At 42.2% G+C, this 23,176-nt stretch overlaps 2 protein-coding genes across 2 annotated transcripts in view; one reads left to right on the forward strand and one right to left on the reverse strand.

The window, feature by feature from the left end:
- Positions 1–17,530, forward strand: part of st6galnac5a (ST6 (alpha-N-acetyl-neuraminyl-2,3-beta-galactosyl-1,3)-N-acetylgalactosaminide alpha-2,6-sialyltransferase 5a) — a 52,675-nt gene extending 35,145 nt beyond the window's left edge. Inside the window, exons 4-5 of the mRNA XM_047589611.1 lie at positions 9,006–9,113; positions 14,697–17,530. Of these exons, the coding sequence (XP_047445567.1) occupies positions 9,006–9,113; positions 14,697–14,946 (358 nt within the window). The 3' untranslated portion in view covers positions 14,947–17,530. The remainder of the gene's footprint in view (positions 1–9,005; positions 9,114–14,696) is intronic.
- Positions 17,531–21,575: 4,045 nt separating this feature from the next.
- pigk (phosphatidylinositol glycan anchor biosynthesis, class K) overlaps positions 21,576–23,176 on the reverse strand; it is a 37,901-nt gene continuing 36,300 nt past the window's right edge. Inside the window, exon 11 of the mRNA XM_047589610.1 lies at positions 21,576–22,979. Within this exon, the coding sequence (XP_047445566.1) occupies positions 22,863–22,979 (117 nt within the window). The 3' untranslated portion in view covers positions 21,576–22,862. The remainder of the gene's footprint in view (positions 22,980–23,176) is intronic.

Here is a 23,176-nt window from a genome sequence, read left to right on the forward strand (position 1 = left end):
AAACTTGTTCTTTGGGGAGATTTATCGAATTTGACTAGATTTGATCTATTTTTGCTGCACAATAAATGAGTTGTAATAATTCTAGTTGATATATTTACTATTTTCCAGATTTTTCTGTTTCGAAAGATTAGTTATTAGTCATGCACCCCTAAAAGGAAGCTCCACAGTTAAACATAGGAAGGCTGCCTGTTGACAAGGATTCCTCTGCGTTCTCCAAAAAGTCTTGAGAAAGTGAAGGTGTATGAGTTAAGAAGTCTCTCAGACCTCAGATGTCGGCGTTTCCTGTAGCTCCTTGAATGCAAAATGCAAAAAACCATTTGAAAAGCGTGTGATGTCCAAATGGCTTCGTAAACACTGAGTTTTGCGTTTTTTTCGGCAACGCTTTGTTTGGAGCCGAACGCCGTGAAAAGGAGTCGGTTGTAATGAGTCCAGGCTCAGTTCTCAGCTCTGTGGCTATTAATACTTAATGAAAACACACACACACACACACTTGAGTCGATATCGCCTTCTCTTTTGTCTGAGCATTTGCCCGGGGTTTCAGTGGAGATTGAATCTAACTTCAGTTTAAGATAGATGCCGAGGAGGGAAATTACCCAGCCGAGGATTCGGTGAAGGGCTCAGATCCTTCAGATTCTATTCGTACGATGATGTTGAATGTTTACAGCGGGCAGACGGCTCCTGTTACTGTTCCTATTCACTGTGTCTGAGGTTTCTGGCTTTAGGCATTTACATCTGTGAGGCTTATTTCTAATGTGCCAGTGTTATGGCTTTCTAATGTTGGGGATACATTTAAACAACTATACTGCAGCTAACTTACAAAATGAACTCCATTGTCTTGAGCCGGCGAACGCAGCCTTAATAGCAGAGTTTCTGGGTAATCAACTGTGCAATCGGAAACCCCGCGAGCTTGTAATTGTAATTATGGGTTGTGCCATTTCAGCAACGGTAATTAAGACGGTGCGAGGCGAAGCCACATCCACACGTTTTTAATAACGCCGGCAGAGGAGCGATGAAAAACAGGTGTCCCTCTGAATCCTTTGTGTTAAATCGCGACGCAAGAATGATTCTCAACTGGTGATTAAAGGAAAATTAGCTTTTGGAATAACTTTTTTCTTTTTTTTCATTGCTCCTGTTTTATGTTCCTGTAATGCTTTATTGTAAGTGCTAACAGCTCCACTGTGGTTTCTAATGGACGCATTTGACACAAAAAAAAAGGGGCTAAGGCTGAGTCAGGTAGTGGCAAAATATGGAAAAAAAAAATTTAGAGGGAAAAAAGTAGAGGTTGAGAAGCAGAGAGCGATGCTGTGACAACCAATGTATGACTTGACATGTAGGCTTTTACATGTTGCCCATCACTTTGTAGCTGACAGCTGGTCGCTAGTGGCCTGGAAGCCAAATCAACTCCCCCGTCCAACATTTTTTGTGGCTGAAAGCTGATCCTGTTGGAAACTGATTCGGTGATTTGGGTGTTGGGTATTTTTGAAATCAAGGTACACATTAATTTAATTTTCCTGTATAAAATCTTAACAAACGTCTATGATCCAACCCCACTATCAACATAGTGAATATGCTGGTATAGGAACCAAAGCCATTGGCGTTTCCTTGAGATAAACGTTGGCGTTTGCGTTACATGTCAGCTGCATCAGACACACCTATTATCTGCGCCCCAACGATTAGTTCAGAACCACCCACCCGCTTCACATTGCCATGGTTATATTCCTTTGCGGCTATAATATGACTTGTTGAATTTCATTAGGAGTAAATTATCTCCTGTCACCACAGCCTCTGTGTACGCCTCTTTAGAACAGCACGTCCGCATTAATGGCTGAGCCACTATTTCTCTAGAATTACACTTAAGGACACTCGAAAAGCTCCGCGGTAAAAAAAAAGAAAAAAAAAGCTCCCTGCAAAATGAGTCGAACAGGACACATTTGCCATGAAACTCCCTCCAAGTTACAATAGGCTGTAACCTTTAAAGGCCACGCACACGCCCACGCGTTTGCAGTTATTCTGAATGATAAGGCTTTTGCTCAGGTTGAAGGTGGACAAACCTATGCTAGGACATTTGAAATGTCACCAGACTCCTTAAACCGTAATAAAAGGGATTAAGGTGTAATATGTCACACAAACACAAAGTGTGTTTCCATCCATATGTGCATTTTCAATTTGCAGTAAAAAAAAAAAAAAACAATAAGCACAGTGCGGGGGAAACAGAATGAATCATGACCACGCATATGAAACAGCGAGGGGATGGAGAATAATGGCGGCAGACGAAAGCGTCGGATGCGTGCGGATGCATGAGGAGGCTGCATGTTCCTTAGATTAACACACGAAACAAACATAAATCAGTCAGATTTCCAGATGTTCTTTTAAATCTCCCTCCGCTGTGTTATATGGGGAATTAGCGCCATTGAATGTTAATTTGGACTCGTACATAACAGCAGGGGATGGAAGCATGTTGTCTTTTGCTGATTTTCTTTAGAGAACATTTGCATATTTACATTCATATGGGAGTTTAACGAATCGGTTCATCGAGAGACTCTGATCGCACAGTAAGTAGTAAGTATCCATGCACGTGGCCCACTAGCGTGCAGGTTAATGCCAGAGCTAACATGCAACTCTTGCACTCTCCCAGCACATCTCCCTCATCGTTTTTAATGAGAAGAGTTAAAAATAAAAGCCCTGTACCTTGTTTATTTCTTCAATTAAGATAAATTCAAGTTGCAACCATGTCAAGAATGAAAATGGAAATAAAAATTTAACTGAAGCAACAATAAAGCGCATCAGAGAGGACAAATAACGAGGCCACTCCAGCAGAAAAACATGCACAGAAAGAAATCCCAAACATTAAGGGACGTTAATTTGTCAATTTTCGGCGAGTGAGTGATGCTACAGAAGCTGTGATGAGACAGACAGTGGAAGTCAAGTAGGTACAGATGGGACTGGAAAATGTGAAGGAGCTTAAATCAGTAATCAACCTCAAAAACAGCCTGTAATGAGAGCAGTCACTCAGGTTGAAGGTGTCTGGTGTGAACACCAAAATTAAATGATATATCTGAATATAGTTCATTGATTCATGTGGATGTTACTTAGACATGTAACACCCACCTGGACCAGACCAGACACCCCCCCCACCCCATAGCAATGAGCAGTTTGCAAATGTGCATCAGCGATGTCCTCACAAGAGCTCAGTGACAATTCTCCCGATAATAAAAAGAAATGTGACTGAACAAAAATACAAAAGTACGGATTCTCTCTCCGATCAGTTCCTCCTCAGTTACAGCTGTGTACTATGTAAATCTCATCTTGAAATCAGTCCCTTCATTAAATACAACTTGTTTGAAAATAATCTCACTTCTAACTCATTTGAACAGAAAGAAGATTTTAAGACTGAAAGATCAACACACAATAAACGGCTCATTAAGCTGGTATTTTCATTCTACTTTCACGATCCCAGACTGTGTAAATACAGGGTGCAGCACCGCTCTCCTTCACAGGGATGAATCCGTCATCCCACTCACAGCTCTCCCCCCAGTCCTTTTTTTATTTTTTTATTTTTTTAAAAGACAGCTGTGGAAGCTAAGAGGTTGACATTTCACACGGCATTATTCATCAGCGTGTTCATAAACAAGGAAATGAGGAAGACTTCTTAAGTGAGATTAGCCGCATGCCTTCCACTAAGACCTTCATGCATTCACCGCAGGCTGCTGGTTGGAAAAAAAAAAAAAACACTGTAAGTTTTCTAAACTGCTAAAGCAGAGCGTGTAACTCTGTGTGTTCGAGGGCTGTTGTTATATTAAAAGACCGACGGCCTTGTTTGCATATCACAACAAATCAACATGTTCCAGACAACCCGGTGCGCTCTTAATTAAATGAAAATGAGAAGTGTGTGCTTCAGCTGCGATAGCATCACTTTGGGGCGACGCTGTGGACGGACTCCGATAAAAGCTGGACAAAAGTGCATCGTCAGTCACTATTCATCACACTGTCACAGGCTGATTGATTCGCGAGGTTCGGATTGTTTGGACAATCTGTAAAACAACAGGAACTGACAATTTCTTCGGCAAACACAGAGTCGTATTGGAGAGTGGGGGAATAAAGGGTGGGAGGATGAGAGTTTCTGTTTGCTTTACTCGCAGCCTACGGACAAAACTGAGACTGGATCTAAAATCCCTGTTTACTGCCATGTCTTTTTACCCTCTGCTGTTTTATTTACGTGACTGAATGTTCTGCAGAGCGTCTTTACTAAAACTACAATACGATGAAAAAGCATTCAGCATCCAAACTAAAATATGGCAGAAAATCTCAGTTTGAATCCGACGGTACTACTTCCTATAAAGGACAGTAAATAAAGAGGCGCCCATTGCAACATGCAGCCATTTTTTCATCTTTAGTAACAACACAGCCACATGCCATATGGAAATAGAAATGCCTCTTCTTCAAACACTGTTTCGCATTGAAAGGAACTGAGAAAACATCATAGATGGGAACTCCTTGGGGAAAGAAGATGGACTCTGTCATCATTTTTTTTTGTGTAGTGTTAGTCACTCAGTCAAATCTCAGAAAACAAAAATTGAGTATTTAGTGCATGCTTGTCATGTATAGCATACACATAGACTGATAACATGTTTGCATGCTACTATGCTAACACCTCTGTGGATGCTAATGGTACCACATAAACAACAATAGTGTTATAGAGATATGTATGTCAAAGAGAAGCTGTTCATAGATTTGTGTCCTGCATTTCTTTGACTTTTGATGGACTTTTTTTTTTGGTGTTTTTGTGTAAGTAACTGACATTTCTACTGTTACGTTACATTAGCTTTGGTAATACTATCACTCTAACGTACGGAAAGGTGACGTATCATAATCTTAAACTTGTGTCCTCCTGATGCGACTGTTTACCTCCAAGTTGTGTATGCTAATATTTACCATATGCTAGGTTTGATTAGAGAGACATTTTATTTGCCCCATGGGAAATTTGGTATCCAGTAGCTTCATCTCATGGAAACAGATATAATGATATTGAACTTATATAATAACATGAACACACTGCATAATGCTGCAGTATAACAGTTATACAGTATTGGCAGCAATGACCAAAGTCCAGTTGTTTCTTCACAGGGAGGCTTTGGATTGTTTGCAAAAGGTGGGGCCTTGTTAGCATTTAGCACGTTAGCATGAAATGTTAGTTGACACATTCAGTTGATCTAAAAACTACGTTTAATTACCCTGGTTGATTCATTGATGTCATATTTGTTTCACTTTACTTTGGAGGTAATTCAAAAGAATAACAATGTCAACTTCGACAAGTTGTTGCTGGACAAGCTGAATATATATGTGACGTCTACACAAATATATTCAAATGTGCCTGTGTTAATATGCTAAGCTAGTTTGTTACATCAAGGGTTTGGTGCACTCTGTTTGGAGATAGGCCGGCCTCTTCTTTTTAGGAAACTGTGTTATGCACAGGTCCTGTTGGTTTTTTCAAAACGGTCTTTCAGGAGCTTCTTTCAGCAGTGACGAAGGTAGGGCTACATTTTTGGAGCAGCACATTCCTTACCTTTGTGAGGTCTTTCTTTTTCTACCAAAGACTGAGTGACCAACACTGCACCGCACCAAAGCACGCCTAAAAATACCCAGAGGTGGACACAAAAGCCATCACAGAACAACAGAGTTTGTCTTCTTTTGCTCAAGGACTCCTGTCTATAACATCTCCATCATCCCTTTCAAAACTCTGGAAAAATTTCACTCACGTTAACCTTCTCAGGGAGATGCATTTCTATTCCAACAACCCCGAGAACGCTGAATGTTCAGAGTAAAAAGAACTAAACAGGCCTTTAATTTCAGGCTTGTGTTTACACGACATGTGTCCCCCCTTACACCGTTCGCTCTGGAAGAAAATTTGCAAAAGAACTTCTGAACACCTTTTTTTTTTTTTTTTTTCCAAATGGCAAGTTAAACCCTTCACTCCAAATGTGTCACTGGCATCAACAGCAGGCGTGCAGAGCGTCGAGATGCCTGCCTGGTTGTTCTTGTCAAGGCTTTTCTTATCGGGGGCCCGGGCTTTGTTCCTCTGTCTTTCCGTGTTAAAGCCTCAGCTGCAGATGCTGGTGCGTATGTGTGGGAACAGACAAGAAGCAGTAACAAGCTCTGAGGAGCAGCAGGGTGACGAGGCCGGCTGGGAGATAAGGAACGCCCCCCCACCTCCACCCCACCCGTCAAACTGCTCTTAAGCAAGAGTTTGAACTGCTGCCTCCTCAGTCACACTGTTTTCTTGGGAGTGGGACCAAAGAAAAAGCTCAACTAATTTTGATGAAAAACAAAAGCTCGTACAGATGTATTTGGTAGATTTGCGTTTCCCCATAGGGTTTATCCGAACCTCTCTGATGATCCTCGGACTTTTTATTCCGCCGTGAGGCTGACATTTACGGTCTCTGTAATTCTTTTATTGGCTTACGAGCGTCCTTTTTAAAACACTTTATATTTGCTGAGTTTGATAAGTGCCACTTAAGTAAACTATGACTGATGCACGTGACAAATACGGCGACTAAATGACTTCCTTCCTTTTAATGTAAGTTCTGTGAATTAATTAGAATTAATGTTATTTTCCTCCCTCAAAGCGCTTTGTGCATTATTTATCATAATATTATCCCATATGGGGAGCAGCTCGATGGCAGAAGATAAGGTTGCATGTTATACTATAAGTCTTTTTGTCCTATTAGATATTAGATAGATAGATAGATAGATAGATAGATAGATAGAAGCCATGATGAAATGAACAGATGTGTCCGATGCGGCTGAAGGATTCAAATCTGCTCATATCTGATTATCTTGACATACAGTGTGAAGGGAACAAGAACAGTCATGATGAATTTTTTTTGCACTGAATAATTCATCAACGGATTACATGAATTTTAATTGTTCCAAAGGAGTTTTGAACAATAACTAAACCTGTGGGTGTGGGACAAAGCTCAGCAGCTGCAACTGTCTTGATGAAATCAAGAAGATTCAGCCGCGCTCACACCTCTGTCGACTACTTAGTGACATAGACGGCATAAGTGACGCACGTACAGTAGTTACTTACACTTGTGTGCTTGTCAGTCTGGCTCGCTCTGGTTAACTTTTGTTTCTACTCCTTAACAATGCCAAAGACAAGTCACATAAATGCTTGTACCTGATGGTGGCGTCCTCCTTGCCTCAAGCCTCAGTGTCCTGCCATGTGTCATCAACAACTTTTAGTGTGTGTGTGTGTGTGTGCTTATATGTGTCTGTATGTGTATACGGGGTTGGAGGTTCTTGAATTTGTTTCTTGTAATGTTTAATGTTGTATAAATAGAGTTTGATCTGATTTGACAGCTCGAGCCTTTCTGGGTGGAGTTTGCATGTTCTCCCTGTGCCTGTGTGGGTTTTCACCTCCAAAGACGTGCTCGTTAGGCTGATTGGTGACTCTGAATTGACCCTAGGTGTGAGTGGGAGTGCGAGTGTTTGTTTGTCTCCTTGTGATAGACCGGCGACATGTCCAGGATGTACCATGCCTCTCGCCCAGTGACAGCTGGGTTAGGCTCCAGCAACCCCTGCGACTCTAACGAGGATAAACGGCAGCAGAAGATCAGATGAGATTTGATTCAAACCTCCTCGTTTAACCCTCCTCTGGGCTGTTGCTGTAGCTACGCCGTCAAATTGACCCAGAGTGAATCACTGACAGGCTAAGCTGGAGATGCTGAGCTGGAAATATTTACCATGTGTATGATCTCACTTCTGAAGAGTGGTTTTTCAAACATTTCCTGTCAAGTCCCTCTTTAGTAAAAGGTTAAATGAATCAGTTTCTAAAAGCGTAAACGTGGGGAAAAATCAGAGGCTTCATCTGCTGGGGACCGATGTCTGCATGAACCTTCATTCAAGCCGTTTCATCACTTCAGCCTGTAACAACACAAAACTAACCTCAGACTGGGGGTCTTTGTTTGGTAGTTAATTAAAAATCCTCTAAAGGTTACTCCGAAGGATTTTGATGTTCTCATTCTCGTCTTCTATAGCCGCTTGTCCTCCAGGGGGTGGTGCCTATTCAAGCTGTCATTGGATGAGAGGTGGAGTACGCCCTGGACAATCTATCTCAGGGCTAACACAGAGAGACAGACAACCATTCACACTCACACCTACGACCAGTTTGGAATCACCAATGAACCTAAGGTGGGAGGAAGGTGGAGAACCTTGAGAAAACCTGTGCAGAAACAGGGAGAACATGCAGACCTTCTTCCTCTTGGTTTTAAAATATTGCATAAACATTTCGCCGATTTATACACTTAATTTTTTGCTGTCAAAACACCAAGCTATTTTCTTTTATTTTCCTCTCACTTTAAACTTAAATGTTTTCGTGGCCCCTTTAGAAATGGTGAAAGTTCCATGACTCCTGAGCCAATTAAATCCATTCAACGGCAGCAAAAAATCCTTCAAATATGCATGATAGTCAGGGTGGAATGGTTTTTCCTCCGACAGCAGTTCTGTGAGACGAGCCCGCTTTGACGAACACTTAGACTTTCTAATTCAATGTAAATATCTTTTCATACTTCTCTCATAACAGCATCGCAAAAAACTATGATTAATGCTCGTTTCTTTGGAGACTGAAGGCAGGCACAGCCTTCTGCAGCTGGAGCTGTGTCATTTTCAGCTATCCACGCGGCATGCAGACCAAGGCTACTTTCTGATTAAGGGTTTGATTATTTGACAGGGTTCATTTGTATCAGTCGATATGTAAGATGGATCTGTATTTTAATGAAGCCGTGTGGGGAATTTGAATGATCTTGCAGTCAGGAAAAATCGACCACTGGATTTAGATAAATCTATATTCTGCCATAATACACCAACATAAGATTTTCTGATTATCTATCCCAGTTAATCGCATTCACGAAAAAAATCTAATAACGTACGGTTTTCATCTTTGTGGTCACCCACGCATGGATTGAATCTAACTGTCGTCTTTCCACCTCCTCCTCTTTTGCTTTCAGGAAGATATCAAACTCCTGGCTGAGCACCGGCTGGTTCACTATGACCATCGCCCTGGAGCTGTGCGATAGGATCAATGTCTATGGCATGGTGGCCCCTGACTTCTGCAGGTGAGACTGTGAAGCCGAATGAAAAAAAGATCATCTCCAACAAAGCAGAGCCGCACATATGCAGTTGCAGCACAGTCGCCTGATAAGAAAGATGAAGACTTTAAATATATTCAGGCAGCCGATGGTAAAATTTCGATGTGGCGGAAGATGTTTGTGTGAATACTTAAATTGAGTGTTAGTACAGAAATGAATCAATAAACAGGCAATCGCTGTAGACGATGAAATAGAAGGCAGAACTCTCACTTCTGGTTTTGAGACATCATTCCCATTAACTGTACACTGATCAGGCATAACATTATGACCACCTATAATATCTCCCTTGTGCCTCCAGAACAGTTGTGGCTCATCAGAGAATGGACATGGGTCTTCTGAGGGTGTCGTGTGTTGTCTGGCAACAGGATGTTGTTAGTGGAGGGGGGGTCTATGGGGGGGCCTATGGGTTGAAGGGAGGGGCCTCTGTGGATTATTCCACAGATACTTGATCAGTTTGGGATCTAGTGAATTTGGAGGCCAAGTCAACACCTTGTGCTGTTTAGGGTTACGGCTATTTTAGGGTTATTAGGGATATCCTAGGGTTAGGGTTACCGTTGAATTGTACTGTTCTTCATCTTTTATGTTGTTGTTCCTAAACTGTTTTTGTGTGTGTGTCAGGCTGCATCCTGCTGCCATCAAGTATTGTCTATGATTGCTATAGGGTGGTGCGTGTCTGGTCTGGTCTAGTCTGGTCTGCTGGGTGCGACATGTCTAAGTAACATCCACATGAATGAACGCCAGGTCCAAACGTTTCTCGGCAGAACACTGAATTGTGTCGTGCTCAATGTTATTTACTTGTCCTGTCAGTGGTCATAATGTTGCGGCTGATCAACAGTGCAGGCTTTTGCTGGCTTATTACAGACTGATACTGATCAGTTTACAAATATTTTTTTGTGATTTCCTGATCCTACTCTAGTCATTCAGACAGCCCAGCTCGGTCCACGCTTTTGTGTTGCAGCATTTTGCTTCGCTTTCTGCAGCATTTTCCTTCCCCACAACACACTGTTTCTGTTCTTTTCATTCACTGCAGCACCGGCATCGATAACAATCGATCGACACACAATAGATTATCATGGGCAGAGGGTGGCAGAGGACACACTAGTTGTGCAGTCCAAATTGAAGAAAAATAAATCAGAATTTGATATAAGACCGTCCTTTCTGCCCTTCATACATTCTTGATTATTCATTATGGAAATGCAGACTTGAGCGCGTCGAGCGATGATCTGGAACACGCTTACATGAGGGATAATGTGTGGCCCAAAGGGAGGATATATTTTACTTCAGGGATTCCTCCTTTATAATAAGTTTTAAGCATGCTTTTAGTCTTATGCTTCTCTTTTATCAAGCACTCTTATCAAACTTTGCTAGGGGTGAATTAATACTATGTTAACTCTGCTACACCGATCAGCCACAACATTATGACTACTGACATTAGAAGTAAATAACATTATGATCATCTTGTGACAATTTAGTGTTCTGCTGGAAAAATTTGGGATCTGGCATTCATCCATGTGGATGTCACTTAAACATGTAGCACCAGACACCCCCACCCCATAGCAGTCATGGTAACAGGCATGAAACCGGTTTAGGAACAATTAAAAAAGAGGAGGAGCAGCACAAGGTGTTGACCTCGCCTCCAAATTCACTAGATCATAGGCCTTCAACAGGGGATCTGTGACCTCTAGGGGTGTCTGTGGAGGTACATATATATTTCTTCAAATACACATTAACATGAATATGTTAAATGTATTTTAGCAAAGGAATAGCTTAATATTGAATGCAAAATGATAATAATAATGTATATGGTATAATGTAGAACACATATAGTAGGTAGGGAGGGGGTCCCTACTTAATCTCCCCATCAATTCAGGGGTCCTCGGCCTGAAAAACGTTGAAGAACCCAACTAGATCCCAAACTATTCCCACTATCTGTGGGATGATCCACAGAGGGCCCCCCCCTCCCCCCCCTCAACACATAAGACCCAAAGCCCCCCCCCCCCCCCCCCCAACAACATCCAGGCACCATCAGAAGGCCTGTGTTCATTCTCTGATGAGTCACAACTGATTTGGAGGCACAAGGGAGACCTACACAATATTAGGATGGTCATAAAGTTGTGCCTGATCAGTGTAGAACCCACATTCACATTAAAGACTCTAGTGGTGGAAGTCTTTAAATAAGCATCAATTCAAATAAATACAATAAACTCTTTTTAGCTGCATTAATAAATAAAGGATGGATCTGTCTTATTAATAACAACAAAAGCCCCCAATGTGATTAAAAAAGCATCCAGGGGGAAGTCGTGTAGTTATTTCCTCTTTACATTCACTGTGCCATCTCCTTATTTTCTAGGTGGCTTTGCGGCGCCGAGATTCAGACTTGAGTAATGAAAAAAAAGAACCAGATTGAATATGACCTAATACAACAGAGAAAGAGCGTGACCATGATGCTGGTCCCATTTAGGAGAAATACAAAGAACTGTGTCATGTGTTTCTGACTCCTTCTCGCTCCTGGCAACCAGCTGCCACGGCCTCGTTAGCAGAGTTTAACGGCTTGAATTACAGCTCACGTCTCGCCGTCTCAGACACCACTTTAATTGTATTTTATTTATTTATTTATTTTTTATTGAACAGGGAACAAATCTTATTAGATATCTAAATGAATAAAGAAAAACTGCAAAACGGTCTGTTGTTCCTGGCTCTGATTGATTAAAGAATTACTTTTTATGTCGAGGGTTTCAGCACAAATTGAATCTCAGCGATGATGAGGAGGGATCTTCGGCTTAAGACGATGCTCGGTAATCATTTGAGTGGATGGCATCAAGTCTAGGATTCAATCTTCCCAAAATGTCACATCAGATATGGTTTGTTGATATTTTTAGAAATCTATAACGTTAATAAATAATCAGCGAATATAAAAGAGGCATCAGTTGTAATGTCTGAAATTTTCAGTGCTCCCCTCTGGCTCCTTTCTTCTTCTACTTTTATCCACCTCATCTATTCTCTCTCAAGATACAGAGGACCTGTGTTTCATGTTTTTCTTTGCTTTCTTTGATAAAAAACACTCTAAAAATTAAAAAAACAAAACAGAATCTCATCAACTTAGCCATTAACATTTTATTTTTTTTTTTGGCACCTGTAATTTTCACCGAGTTGCCAGAAAATACCAGAACAGAGCAGTTTTTCTTTGGTTTAAGGGAATTTTTTATACCGTCATTTCACTGCCAGTGTGTGCAGAGGAGCCGGGGGATGACATGAAACGGTCCCCGCCACACTTTCATAACATTGCGTTTCTTGGTGTGGACCTTACGCCACGAAAAAACAATTTGAGCTTCACCAAACAGCCACTTGTGTCAGAAGTTTTTAAGAAAATCAGGTCTATTGTTCGAGACATCTGGGCAGAGACAAAGGAAGAATGGGGTGGTGGGATTTTAAAAACAGAAGAAAGTAATTTAGAAGAAAATTTAATTTCTTGATCTTGAATAGAAAATAACAAAGCCACAGTGTTTGGAGCCTTGAGTGTGAAACCAAACAAATCTCTTCTCTTAGTATTTTACTCACTTGGTATAGACATACAGCTCGGTATTACCCTCTTGACAGCTACGATATATCACTTTTTAAAATATACTGCAGTTCATCACAGGTACAGTCTAATCCTGAGGAATGAGCACTGGCTGTAGGCTCATATTAAACTGCTGTATGGATGAATTAGGGAAAGTAAAATGTATAAAGGCTAAATGATTAATATATGAAGATGAATGACTGGGAGGACGTGACGACTTGTGTGGATGAAAACGCTGCAAATGCGGCAAATGGCGGCGTGTCATTAATATTTCAGAAGAACCTGACGTATTGTGACAGACAAGCTTTAAAAACAAGTCTCGTTGATGGACTGAGTTAACATTCAGCAACATTCAAGGACGTAAGGCGGTTCAAGTACACAAACAGAAGTCTGGTTCTGTCGTCGTCAGATTAATTCAGAAAGAGATTTAAGATGGTAACCATTAGTGTCATTTGGTTCACTAAGAACTGATCTAAGAAACACACTGTATGGTTCAGAGTCTGGTGATACTTTACACAGTACTATGCTGTCAGGTTTGTGTATATATATGTATATGTATATAAATGTTTTCCCAGCGAGGTAAGAAAGAATTCACCCTGACCTCGACAACATCCACCACCTCTGAGCCCACAATCGTCTAGAGTGGAGGTCGTAATATTTTACTATGGAGCATAATGTGCAGGTGTGAACATATTTCTGTCCAAGTTATTTACAGGATGCTTCTATACACCGATCAGGCATAACATTATGACCTAATATTGTATAGGACTCCCTTCCAAAACATCATCATCAGAGAATAGACATGGGTCTTCTGAGGGTGTCCTGTGGTGTCTGGCTGCAGGGTGTTGTAACTGGGGGGGCTTTGGGTCCTATAAGTTGAGGGGAGGGGTCTCTGTGGATCATCCCAGAGATGCTTGATCACTTTCAGATCTACTGAATCTGAAGGCCAGGTCAAAACCTTGTGCTGTTTAGGGTTAGGGTTATCATAGGGTTGAGGTTGTCATAGGGTTAGGGTTTTCAAAGGTTTAGGGTTATTGGGGATAGGGTTATCATAGGGTTGGAGTTATTGGGGGCAGGGTTATCATAGGGTTGGAGTTATTGGGGGTAGGGTTATCATAGGGTTGGAGTTATAAGGGTTGGGGTTATCATGGGTTTATGGTCCCAAAGATACTTGATCAGTTTGGGATCTAGTGAATCTGGAGGACATGAATTGTGCTGTTTAGGGTTAGGGTCATCATAGGGTTGGGGTTGTCAAAGGTTTAGGGTCATTGGGGTTGACGTGGTTAGGGTTGGGGTTATCATAGGGTTGTGGTTATTAGGATTAGGGTTATCATAGGTTTATGGTCCCACAGATACTTGATCAGTTGGGATCTAGTATCTTTAGAGGCCAGGTCGACGCCTTGTGCTGTCCTTCATGTTTTTCTGAGTTGTTTCCAAACCATTTTTGGAACCATTTTCTCCATCAAGGAGTGTCATTGTTATAGGGTGAGAGCGTCTGGTCTGGTCTAGGTGGGTGCTACATGTTTAAGTAACATCTAAATGAATGAATGCCAGGTCCAGAAGTTTCCCAATAGAACATTAAAACGTCACAAGATGCTCAGTGTTATTTATTTCTCTTGTCAGTGGTTTTAATGCTGTGGCTGATCGGTCTACATCTGCATTTCTTTTGCTCCTTCTTCTTTAATAAGAAATTAAAACTGTATTATTCTGAAATGGTGGCATGCGAATTGCCTAGACCCACTCACACCCATTCATGCACAAACATTATTTTTTTTATTCATCTTTCTCATTTACTTTCACTTTGTGTTTAAATTTTATTATTATTAAAACTAGTTATATTTAACCGCGTCTGCTCTGCAACCCACAAACACATGAATGCAGATCAGCCTTTCTCCCTCTCGCCTCGAAATGAAAAGAAAAAGACTTTGTGGCGGCTCATTAAAGTGCTTTTTAAATGTCAACCGTCTCTCCTTCTGTCTTCTTCACTGCAGGGAGTCCCAGCACCACTCCATCCCCTACCACTACTACGAGCCGCACGGCCCGGACGAGTGCGCCATGTACATTTCCCATGAGCGCGGGCGGCGGGGCAGCCACCACCGCTTCATCACCGAGAAGCGGGTCTTCGCCAACTGGGCACGGACGTTTGACATCCACTTCTATCAGCCTGACTGGAGCCCGCCTCCTCTCCCGGCCAACCAGACGCTGGACGGGGTGATCCCTGCTGCTCCCCACAAGACGTGACTGGGGTGAACAAAAAGCGGCTCACGAGGACTGAGAACGGGGTGACATTTGGCGGCTACTGGACCCTTAAAACAAAGGATAATATATAAAAGGAGGAGGAATAGTATTTACTCCAGATGAAGACTGCTGGACATTGACAGTTCTTGCAGTGTTTTGTTTACTGAAGTGAACTGATTTAAAGTTATACACCTTGCAAAGTGTAGGACAGCAACATAATCACACTCCACTCTCAATGCATGCAGTGTTTGATTGTGGTCCTTCCCCGGCCTTTGTGCACATGTACGCGTATGCACGTGTGCACCAGAGGAAACACAGAGGATGCAAAGTTCCCTCTACAAAGCCTCTGTTGGGTGAAGGATCCATGTAGGAGTCAATGCTTACAATTCATGAAAAGAAGAAAACATTTTTACAATGCCTGCTTTCTTTCCATGTAGCGCCGGAGACCGTCGGCTGAATACAAACACTGGCGTACCTTGAGTTAAATTTGGCTTTTGTGTGAATTATTACTGTTCAGATGTTGCATTCTTCTGCAGTTTTCAAAGATTGCGGAGGTCAGGCTGGATGAGATTCTTTAGACCTTCGTGTCACGCAGCAAAGGCTCAAACCCCCTTCAAAGCAGTCTCATAAATCACTGCCCTGACTTTCATTTAAACTGCCTTTCAGATGTGTGCATTGTGAGCTCGCCCAAGTCAAACTTGGCAATGCAGCACATCCTGTCTGAATGACAAGTGTGTAGCATTCGCCGGGAGGTTTTTATCTCACGCGCGTGCACCCCTTTCCGGTCCCATACGTGTGTGTATCATAAGGTTTTTCTGGCCCCTGTCAACAGTTAATAGTGCGATTTATACAGCTACAAGCCGGATTTCCATGTAAATGCGCAGTCATGTGACACAAGACAAGTGGGAGATTAAGATCGAGAGCAGGGATGCAGCAGAAGCAGCGGCGTCTATCCCACTATATTCATCTCCGGCGAGCCCGAATCACCTCGCAGGAGACTTACACCATTTCAAAGAATACCGGATTTTCTTTTTTTGTTAAACTGATGAGTATGTGATCCGTCACCTTCTCGCTCTCAGTTGCGTTTCTATCTGCCCTCTCCCCTCATTTCATGGAGGCCTGTGTTACCTATAGGGCACCCCTCGTCCTCTCTCCATGGATACGACTCGGGTGTCAGTCAGGAGAAAGCGTGGAGACGTGTGATTATCTTAACAATGCATCCCACTGCTAAGTCCCTATTGATTTTGCCCTCATCTCTGTAACGTGAGTAATGAGAGGTCGGAGGGATGGGGGCGGACACATAGGTGCTCACACCATGAGAGGATGTTTCAAATCGCACTTCCTCGGTGAAGACGAGAGCACGATTGCTTCTCATCCATCATAAACAGCCGTAGCGGTTTTGCCGTGTGCAGCCTGGCTCGGCACACAGCTGAGTTTCTACTGTAGCAAAGAGCGAAGTGTGTTTTTTTCGTTTTCCAGACACTTGAATTGTGAATGCCTCTGTGCAGTTTACAACAGTAAAGGGGTATGCACTCGATTGTCTTTATTTTTTCTTTCCTAATTGAATTGATCATAATGAAACCACAGACTATTTGGATAACAGGTGGTTTAAAAAATGCAAGAGAAGTCTAAAAAAGAAATGCCCGTCTCAAGGCTGATATTCTCATACTGTTTGTTTTGAGGAAGAACGACCACAGCCTCGAAGGCATCCAGTTACCAGGGAGACTAAACAGAGAAAAGGAGAAAATCTTCATATTTGTCAAACTGAAACCGGTGATATTTTAGAGATATTAACTTCATGAACAACTTGGATAGTTTGACATTTTGGGAAATAAAATCATTCCCTTCCTTGCCGAGAGTTAGATGAAAGGACGGATACCTCTCTCCTGTCTGCAGCTCGTTAGCGTGGTGCAAATGAAACATTAGAACATTACCTCCACATTTAGTGAAGAATTATTCTGAGATGATATTAATAATATATAAAATGTTAATTGGTGAGCTTAAGAGGTGCTTTTAAGTAAGTGTGTGTTCTTTAACCTCCTGAGACCCAAGCTTTTGTTCGGTATGCATTTTTCATTTCTCCAAGCTATTTGGGTTTATTGGGACCTAAGAAGTTTAAAAACTAAGCATCATCTTTGAACAGGAAGTAGTTTTTGAAAAGAAAAAACTCAGTGTGTAACAAAATATAAAACTGTTTATTTTAATACCTGAACATGGCTGTGCAAGGACAGAACAATGAAGTCCCAACGTCCTCAAACGAGTACTTGCTAATTAGCGATGTTGTACCTCTACACCGATTACTGTATTGACGCTTTGTTACCACTAGATGGCAGACAAAAGTGTCAACTTATGAAGACAACGGATCCAAATGAAGCAGAATAAGCTGCCACAAAACATATGAGGACGATGGGGCTCAGGAGGTTAAGACGAAGCTAGGAGTGCTGGCCTGAAAGCTAAGCTAAACGGTATTGTGCAGCAGACACGAATGGTTTTAATCTGTTCATCTAGGTCTCCACGGGAACTTTTCTAAAAGATCGTTTCATTTCATCATAAACATTCCACTGAATAAAATCATTTTTATCAGTAACCTCGCATTCAGCAGCGTCTGTGAGCAGCGTCAGAGGGAAACGGTGAAAATGTGACAAACAGGATTAGAGTAAAAGATGAAGATGAAACATGTGGGTAACGTGGAGGACGGGCGGCCGGTGACTCACCTTCGGCCTCAGCTGACGGCAGCTGCCGTTTTTACTTTTCAATCTTGCGCTTCCCGTCGGGTTGTGACATCAGGCTGTGTCACACTGAAATAATAATGAAAGACGGGCAGAGCTACAAGGCCTGCTCATTAGCCTCCAGAGCTACAAATAGATCCTTGACCACGATCACAACGTGGAGCATTGGAGCTTTTCTTCTTCGTTCTCTCTCCATGTTTGAAAATGATCCTGTAGCATGTCATTGCTTGAGGAGATATGAAATATAAATTAAGGTAAGACTATGAGATGATTAAGTGAAATCAAGTATTCAGCGGAGCGACGCCACGAATCATTAAGCAATAGAGCTTTTACCAGATCAATGAAATGCATTTATGCAGCATTTACAATGATCACTGTCTCTTTATAATAATGAAAGCTATGATAAGGACTGAAAGAGTCACAAATATGGTGATACAAGAACATAAACTAACAATAATCAAAAGAAATAAATCAAGTAATTATTTTGTGGGGACATTTTAATACCAGATAAAACACCAGCTTTACAAAGTATTAAATGATGATAAAAACAGAAGACAATATAGCATACGATTATGTTTTTTTTTTCCAATGCAACCCACAGTATTAATCAATTCCTAATGATCTAATTACTTTAATTAACACGTTCCAGATAAGTAGTGTGTGTGTGTGTGTGTGTGTGTGTGTGTGTGTGTGAGGGGAGGGGGGCATCAGGATGGATTAACCAATTAAAAAAATGATTAATTGATTCGTGTTCATTGAAGTCTTCGGTTAAGACTTATGAGGCGATGAGCTTCCCAAACTAATGCAGCTCAGTTTCACTCGGGTGTGACGACGCAGAATGAAAAACAGCACGACGGAAAACAGTCCTGCACACAAAATGAACTGTGGCGACAAATTCACAGGTGTACACAATGAGACTACACTTAAGACTAAGACAGAATTCAATGGTGTGTGATAAAGATAATAGGAAAACACTGTGTTAAATGGCTCATTTTGTTTTGAAAACTGTAGAAGACCCAGACAGTGGAACCATATAATGGGGGCAAAGTTAGAACACCTCCAAAAGAAAAAAATATTAAACCATCGGCATAAAATGTAATTTTGTAATATAACCACGTCAACCTCTATTTTTCTAGCTTTACAACTGTAAAAATGTCTTGATTTTTCCGATCTGAACTGAAATTCAAACCCTTCAACCTTTACAGTGAGGGGGGTGGGGCCCAATGTGATTTTTTTTCTCACGGGCCCCAAAATTCCTGGCAGCACCCCTGGACCCAGATATTAATATAAAAAATGTGAGATTGAGAAGAAGATAGAACATTTAACCATTAAGCTGTAAATGTTTGAGTGAAGCTAATGTGAAACATTTCGCTAACCTCAAGACAGTGTGGCCAGATGTACCATAATTATCATATTTCAGGGCCTATGTGATATAAAAGGGCAAATATACGCCATTTGACTGGCATTGAATGAAGCAGTTAAAGCTCCGTGTTTATTCCTTTGGTTATTACAGTCCAATGCACACAGAATAGCTTTAATTTTAAATGCACTGTCCTAGTGTGTGATCTTTTTAGGGTTAACATATGATTATTTTACAGCGACAGTACGATATTTCTTCATTTCCCATCTGGCAACACTGCCTCACGGTCTTTGAACTGAGCTTTTTCTGGCTCGTAGCAGGATTTTCACCATCAGATGGAGATTTCTAAGCTCCAACGGCTCAGTAACATTTTAGACTTCACATAATGTGACATGTAGATGAAGACCATGAGACGGAGAAGGAAAAACGAAACGCACGGTGACAGCGCAACGTACCAAAACACAAGAAAAGTAAGGAAACGTCTTCATCGATCTGACAACGCATCAAACCTGCAAATACAGAAACGCACATAAAGTGCAAACATATACAAAAATGTTTCCAGGGGACGCAAAAAAGTGTGTTTGTTCATTGAAGCCTCATGGTTTTTGGTTTTTGGTTTTTGTTTACTTGTATTTGTCTTTTATCGGAATTCCTTTTGCTCTTTTTTTAATAGTTTGTCGATTCAAATAATCCGATGACACATGCACTGACGTCATTAATAATATTTAAACATTCATTCAGAGTCTTTTCTGGTATTTTCTCTATTTGTATATGTTTTCTTAAGCTCCAGTGCATTGAGCTCTTTCTACCACTGTGGAAATATAATGTTTCCCTTTAACTGATTTACCTCAATGCAGGTTGGTACATTCAGTTTTATTTTAAAAGCTCCTTGGTGCCTTTGTGGAGATTTCACACTTAAGTAGGTGGAGTTGAGTAGTTGCGGGTCATGGTAACAGATTTAAAGGTTTATTTTCAACAGATGTTCTATCATTATGGATGTAAACCCTCTCCTCTACGTTGCCTGTGGTGAGATGTGCGGCTCATTCTCCTGTGAGACACAACTCTCCACTCTCCAAGCTACACACTGTGCGTACTTCTTCGCTGCCCTGGAGTCAGAGTCGGGGCCATAAATTGCAAAGGATTGTAGCTGCTGACTGATTTTAGCCTTTTGACCTCCAACGCAGCATTTACTGCTCTTTTCTGAGCACTTCATGGACGTCTAAGAAGACTGAGGAGTCCACTTTTGGCCTCAGAAACAGCAGCTACGTAACCAAAATTGTCTGAAAGGTCAAAGAGGTTTTAATATTTATCAGGTCTAACGCAAACCTTCTCCCTAGGCTTATGAATTTATGCTTGAATTATTTCTTTTTGAGTTCAGACTTGGTTGCGTAAATAAACTAATTTCAGATAAGGCATCTGGACGGAAGGGGAAAAACGGTTTATATTTATTACCGCAACCAACATCCGAGCGAGACTTTCTCCTGACGTTTAGTTTAGTTTTCTCGCTCCAAGTTTTAAACATTTAAAACTCAAACATATAGCAAAACAAGCTGCGCCGAGCGCCACGATTGTTGTTGCAGATGAGAATGAAAATCTGTGACTGCTAAAATTACTATTATCCTTCCCGGGAATGATTGACATTACAAAGGCTTGGTGACAGGCAAGCAGCTGGAAATCCAGAGTTTCCATGGAAATTGGACAACCTGTCAGACGCGTGCCGTCTCTGAACAGCACTGCGTGTGTGTTTGCGCGTAAATCATTAAATTTAGGAAGCCGCCACATGGGGCCGACGTCGACGCCGTTCCACTTCCAAAGACAACAAGCGTCGAGGCGCTGGTGTGTGTGTGTGTGTCACGTAGGCTCATCGGTGAATACAGACGCCGCTCTTCCTTTGAACAACCTGTGTGACACATTCAGAGGGAACCTGTTTGACTCTCTGCCTCTTTCGGAGACGGCTGTTCTAATATTGTCCTGTCACTGGTTTTCTATCCTCCAGCTCAGGTGCGAAGAAGGAAGACGGGCTGTGATCTTCAACAGCGGAGCGGAGCAGGTATCTGGGAGCAATCAGCTCCGAGGTCTGCGAGCGCTTAAACGGGAACAAGAGGCAGGATGTCGAGTCCGGTTTGCGCTGCACTTAAGATCAAACAAAAGCGTCTGAGATGCGGCGAGCTTTAATTCGTATTGTTACCGCTTCAGGCCTGGCGCGAAGAGGCTGCGCGTGGGGTGGGGGGGTGGGCTCGGATTCAGCGGAGGCCGTCGTTTGAAGAGGGGGAAAAAGTAAAAACACCTCTCCGCATTGTTTGAAATGTTTCCAGCAGGAAAACAACAGAGCCGGAGTGTAAGTCAACTTAAGCAGCAGAGATTTCAAGGAAGTCTTTGTGTTATAAATAAGCTCAGACTATCAGCTCCGCCAGGCGCGTCTTCAAGGTTCGGGGAAGCGAAAGCAGACCTGCAGTCTTTAAATAGTCGGTGAGTGCTCCGCACCGCTGTTTAAAAGTAATTAAGGAAGCGCGCCACCTTTTCAAAAGGAGTAAACAAACCAGGCAGTTAAAGATGTAAATTTATTTCTCTGATTCCAGTGTTACAACGTTAATCAGGGCATCAAAAAAAAAAAAGCCTCCGAACCGAGGAAATTAAAATGTTGCTCTTATCGGAAAGAGAAGGGGGAAAGGGTTTATGGGAAGGAAGCATAAATAATGTATAAGAAAAGGTACACAGTGGCTGACACAGCAGCTGTATTCCAATACATGCAGGTTTCATTTCCAAATCCATCCATTTTCCAATTCAGCCGCAGCGGTGGGGGGTGTGGGGGGTGGCAGCGGGCGTGGGTGGGTCCTCATGCCAAAGATAAACTACCGCTGGTTCAATCCATACACTTTGAGCATCAGTCCTTCCTCCCAACAATGAGCCTAAAGCAGAGGTGTAATACAAGGAGACACTGGGGGAGAGAGGAAAAAAAAAAAAAAAAAGGGAGAACACGTGCCAGCATAGAGGAGATTCATTTGGGACAGCCGGCGGCTTACTAGGTTATCACTCACTTATCGGCGCTGTATCACAAGACGCCGAATGGCCATGAAAATAGCTGTCCATCACCCAGAATACAATCAGCGGAGTACATGGCTGGAGAGCTAATGGATGTTTCTACGGGGAGGGCAATTTAGTGAATGGGAAAGTGGATGAGTCCATCATGCGAGATGGGATTAGGTGCGATTGTTATCCTTCACAAGTGTGATATGACGTTCAAGGGGTGTAATGTATATGGACAGGGGAGACATTAAAGAGTAATCTCTCCGCGGCCCACTCACAGACAATCAGCCCGCCGCATAGTCCCACATTTTTTTCCTTTTCTGACCGAGCACACGTTCTGAGTAGCACTTAAAAAAAAAAAAGGGGAGGGTGGGCTGCTGCTGTAATGTGCAGAGCTCTCAAAAATAAATTAAATTCTTATCTGCAGACTCGCCTCGGTGCATTTTTAAGCAAATCGACGGAGTTGTGGCGTCAGTTGACAAAACAGAACATTCGAAGGTTTAAATCCTCGTGAAACTGAGTGATGCACGACTTCCACGGTCAAAAAAAACCTCACAGCATTTGAAACAGAACACAAATATCAGTAGAAAGCAATCGTCCCAGAGTTAAAAAAAAACAAAAATTCTCTTTGCAGTTTCTAGTCAAGCACCAGACGTGGTGGCAAATATCTTCTTCTTTCCATTTCCAGGAATATTAAGCCTGTCACAAACTGCACCTTCTCTCTAATATCCCCTCAATAAAAAAAAATCCCGGTTTTTGCAGCTTTACGTCCTCAGATATCCAGCGGTGTAAACGCCGAGGCCTCAGAAGATGTGTTTGAGATGCTTCACGCCGTACACTTTGAAAAACACCAGGAGGATTAAAGTCCACAGGCCCAGGATGAAGCCATCAGGAGGATGCCAGTCTTTCTGCTTTGGTTTCTGAAGGTGGGAGGGGGGGTGGGTGGGTGAGGCAAGGTGTGGTGGGGATGGGGGAGGAAAAAGAAAAAGGGGGAGCAGGGGGGGGGGGATTGCAGGTTAGTAACAGTGTGTATATTTATTTCTCCTGTTGAGGCCGGCGCTGATTGTTCTGTCATTCACACAGATGGGAAGGTGCACAATCGCTCATTTCATCTCCT

Source organism: Mugil cephalus, chromosome 7 (assembly GCF_022458985.1).
Source record: "Mugil cephalus isolate CIBA_MC_2020 chromosome 7, CIBA_Mcephalus_1.1, whole genome shotgun sequence".
NCBI classification, from domain to species: domain Eukaryota; kingdom Metazoa; phylum Chordata; class Actinopteri; order Mugiliformes; family Mugilidae; genus Mugil; species Mugil cephalus.